This window comes from Neomonachus schauinslandi, unplaced genomic scaffold (assembly GCF_002201575.2).
Source record: "Neomonachus schauinslandi unplaced genomic scaffold, ASM220157v2 HiC_scaffold_190, whole genome shotgun sequence".
Classification (NCBI taxonomy): domain Eukaryota; kingdom Metazoa; phylum Chordata; class Mammalia; order Carnivora; family Phocidae; genus Neomonachus; species Neomonachus schauinslandi.
Genome location: NW_025408891.1, coordinates 25387 through 29923, shown reverse-complemented (window position 1 = coordinate 29923; position 4537 = coordinate 25387). Strand labels below are relative to the sequence as shown.

General features: G+C 35.7%; 1 protein-coding gene across 1 annotated transcript in view; it reads right to left on the bottom strand.

Annotated features, from left to right (window-relative positions):
• Positions 1-194: 194 nt before the first annotated feature.
• LOC110577724 (ankyrin repeat domain-containing protein 26) overlaps positions 195-4537 on the bottom strand; it is a gene marked incomplete at its 3' end in the record, with an annotated part of 24350 nt that continues 20007 nt past the window's right edge. Inside the window, exon 7 of the mRNA XM_044912137.1 lies at positions 195-267. Within this exon, the coding sequence (XP_044768072.1) occupies positions 195-267 (73 nt within the window). The remainder of the gene's footprint in view (positions 268-4537) is intronic.

The following is a 4537-nucleotide window of genomic DNA, read 5'->3' as shown; positions in this document are numbered from 1 at the left end:
AGCCTCCACCTTCAGTATTTACCAGAGTAAAAAAAAAAAAAAAAAAAAAAAAATTTCTACAAAATGGTTTGTTCTGACCCACTTTCCATTACAAACATAAAATGATGATAGGTAGGCCACTGCTAAATTTTAAGAGTAAATAATACACAAACTAAATTCAGAGCAGGAAAACAAATTTCACAAGAGTACTTTACCTTGATATCAAAATTAAAGTCTTCATCATCTGATGTAGGCCATGAATCATCAGTACCAGGTTTAATAGAAATACTTTAGAGCAAAAACATCAACAAAAACAAGTTCATTAAAAAGAAAAATCGAATGAAAGGTCAGCTATTTACTGAATGAAGTTTCTTGATATACTTAAAATTTGGCCTCTGTTTTTGTTAAGTTTTTATTTTAAATCCTATATCATTAACATACAAGTGCTATATTAGTTTCATGTATACAATATAATGATAGGGCAATTCCATACATCACCCAGTGCTCATCATGACAAGAGCATTCCTTAATCTCTGTCTCCTATTTCACCCATTCCCCCACCCATCTCCCGTCTGGTAACCATCAATTTGTTCTCTATCGTTAAGAGTCTGTTTCTTGGTTTGTCTTTTTTTTTTTTTCCCTTTGCTCATTTTTATTGTTTCTTAAATTCTACATATGAGCAAAATCATATGGTATTTGTCTTTCTCTAACTGACTTCACTTAGCATAATACTCTCTAGTTCCACCCATTTCATTGTAAATGGCAAGATTTCATTCTTTTCTATGCCTGAATAATATTCCATTGTGTATGTATATCACTTCGTTACTCATTCATCTATCAATGGACACTTGGGCTGACTCTTGTAAATAATGCTGCAGTAAACATAGGAGTGCATGTATCCCTTTGAATTGGTGTTTCCGTATTTTTTGGTAAATACCCAGTAGTGCAATTATTCGATTATAGGGTAGTTCTATTTTTAACTTTTTGAGGAAACTCCATACTGTTTCCCACAGTGGCTGCACCAGTTTGCATTCCCACCAACAATCCAGGAGGGTTCCTTTTCCTCCGCATCCTCGCCAACACTTGTTTCTTGTGTTTTTGATTTTAGTCATTCTGACAGGTGTGCAGTGGTGTCTCATTGTAGTTTTGATTTGCATTTCCCTGATGATGAGTGATGTTGAGCATCTTCTTACGTGCCTGTTGACCATCTGTATGTTTTCTTTGGAAAAATGTCTGTTCATGTCTTCTGATCATTTTTCAACCGGGTTGTGTTTTGGGTGTTGAGTTCTATCAGTTCTTTGTATTTGTATACTAACCCTTTATCAGATATGTCATTTGCAAAGATCTTCTCCTATTCATAGGTTGCCTTTTCATTTTGTGGACTGATTCCTTCACTGTGCAAAAGCTTTTGATTTTGATGTAGTCCCAATAGTTTATTTTTGCTTTTATTGCTCTTGCCTCAAGAGACATAATTAGAGAAAAACAAACAAACAAAAAAACAAAAAACCACTGCTACAGCCAATACCAGAGAGATTACTGCTTGTGCTCTCTTCAAGTATTTGATTTCAGGTGTCACATTTAGGTCTTAAACCCATTTTTGAGTTTATTTTTAAAGAAAGTGGTCCAGTTTCATTCTTTTGCATGTAGCTGTCCAGTTCTCCCAACACCATTTGTTGAAAAGACTGCTTTTTCTCCATTGGTTATTCTTTCCTGCTTTGTCAAAGATTAATTGACCATATAGTTATGGGTTTATTTCTGGGGTTTTCTGTTCTATTCCACTGATCTATATTTGTTTTTTGCCAGTACCATACTGTTTTGATGACTACAGCTTTGTAATATAACTTGAAATCTGGAATTGTGATACTTCCAATTTGTTTTTCAATATTGCTTTGGCTATTCGAGGTCTTCAGTGGTTCCATACAAATTTTAGGATTGTTTGTTCTAGTTCTGTGAAAAATGTTGGTATTTTAATAGGCATTGCATTAAATCTGTAGATTGCCTGGGGTAGTATAGACATTTTAACAATATGTGTTTTTCCCATCCATGAGCATGCAACGTCTTTCCACTTCTTCTGTCTTGACACAATTTCTGTCATCAATGTTTTATACTTGTTAGAGTACAGGTCTTTCAAAATTTGGTCTCTGTTTTTAAAAAAGTTTTTGTTATCTATCTTGCCTCCACCTCTCCGAAGATGTGAAATACCTAGTAAAGACCCAGTCTTAGTTCCCATAACTAAGAGTGACAGGCAAGGAATTCTCTGAAATGTTTCAAAGTTAATTGTTCAAAAGTTAACCACAATGAATTATCGCCTTACACCTGTCAGAATGGCTAGAATCAAAAACACAAAAAACAAGTGTTGGTGAGGATGTAGAGAAAAAGGAACCCTTGTGCACTGGTGATGGGGATAGAAAATGGTGTGAAAAACAGTATGGAGGTTCCTAAAAATATTAAAAATAGAAATACCATATGATCCAGTAATTCCATTACTGGTTACTTACTTTCCCAAAGAAAATGAAAACACTGATTTGAAAAGATATATGCACCCCCATGTTTACTGCAGCATTATTTACAACAGCCAATATATGGAAACAACCCAAGTGTCCATCAACAGATGTATCTCTTACACACACACACACACACACACACACACACACAAACACACACACACACACACAGAGGAATGTTACTCAGCCATAAAAAAGAATATGATCCTGCCATTTGCAACAATGTAGATGTACCTAGAGGGTATTATGCTAAGTGAAATAGTCAGAGAAAGACAAATACTATGTGATTTCACTGATATGTAGAATCTAGAAAGCAGAACAAATGAACAAACAAAAAGCAGAAACAGACCCAGAAATAGAGGGAATTCTGTATTGCCAGAAGGGAAGGGTTGGGGGACAGACAAAATGGGTGAAGGGGAATGGGAGGTTCAGGATTCCAGTTATAGTAAGTCACAGGGATACAAGTACAACATAGGGAATATAGTCAATGGTATTGTAATAGCATTATGCAGTAACAGATAGTAGCTACACTTGTGGTAAGCATGGTGTAACATATAGAGTTGTTCAAGCACTACCTTGTACACCTGAAACTAACATAACATCTTGTGTCAACTATGCTTTAATTAAAATAAATAAATAAATATATAAATGTTAAAGAACAAATTTATGTTATTAGTGGGAATACTATTCCCAGATTAAAAGATTAAAAATTATAAGGTTCAAATTTTTTCCTTCACATGTCCTGCCTTATTTAGGTCTACATAAACGAGCAAGACCTTAAAAACCTTCATAGGCACTCAGATACCCAAGAAGAGAGACTGCTATAAAAACAGAGTCCGGGTAGCTGTGCCTCTATTTCCCCATACACTGCCTAATATTTTCCTTCTGTGAGTTCCCACACCTATTATCACTCTTCTGCAGGGCTCAGTGGTACTCTCCAACCTTTAAGTCTTTAGTCTATGAAAGCACAGACTCCCAAAACAAGGATAGGCTCAAATGTCCAAGAGTAGGAGCCATTTCCTGCTCCTGGAGAACAAGCGAAATGGAGTTTCAGTCATCCATGTAGTCATCTCAACGTAGACATGTTACCAACTACCCAAATAAAACTCCTGTTATTGATTTGACAGCCAGTCATACCCCACCAAACCCTACATGGACATGGGCAGGGCATCAGAGAATTAAGAAAAGAGGTGGAGTGAGGAGACCGCTACCTTGGGCCATACATCTATGTTGTGTAGAATCTCCATTCCGCCTATTACTCAAGAGGATCTAAGCCACTCTCTGTAAGTTGGGGTGGAAGTAGATGACATCACATTCTTATATGCTGTAAAAAGATTCTTCCCAGTGGCTCAAATGATTTTAATATCTCTCAACAGAACACCTGAAGTATGCTAGTTCATTCAATTAAACCAACAAACAAAAAAGCTGCTCAGGATTCTCTTCAACCCTCTATTTTAATATGCCTTTCTAAACAACTCCCAATATCCTGTGTCCTTCATTCCTTTGTGTGTGTGTGTGTGTGTGTGTGTGTATCCTTCATTCCTATAATTCATCTTTATCTAACTTATCATAAACCCCAATATTCTGACATCTTTTCTAAAACTAGTGTTTTCTAAAACCCAGTGTTATTCTTCTTGAAACTTGGCCTCTCCTGCTAATTCCTTCCTTACCCCCCTTCACTGTGTTCACAAGACCCCCTCCCCATCTTTCAATTATTAAAACATTTACCTACAAGATGAGAAAAAAGGAAAAAAACCTGAATTTAAATCTCATTTCTGTCACTTATCATATCCAAATAAGTCACTTTTAATCTCTTTTGAGTTTCAAATTCTCCATTTAAACAACCACTTGGTGAGGATGTTGAACATAGGTTGCAGTACCAGAGGGTATTTTGATTAATTCATCTCTAAGATTCCTTAAGATCCTGAAATTCTATGTGCTTTTGATTTTGTCTATAGAAACACAGAGACTATTTAGCTGGCAGAAATGGAAACAATTAATGGACTAAAAGAAACACCAAGAAAAGCAGAGAACAAAGTAAAAAAAAAAAAAAA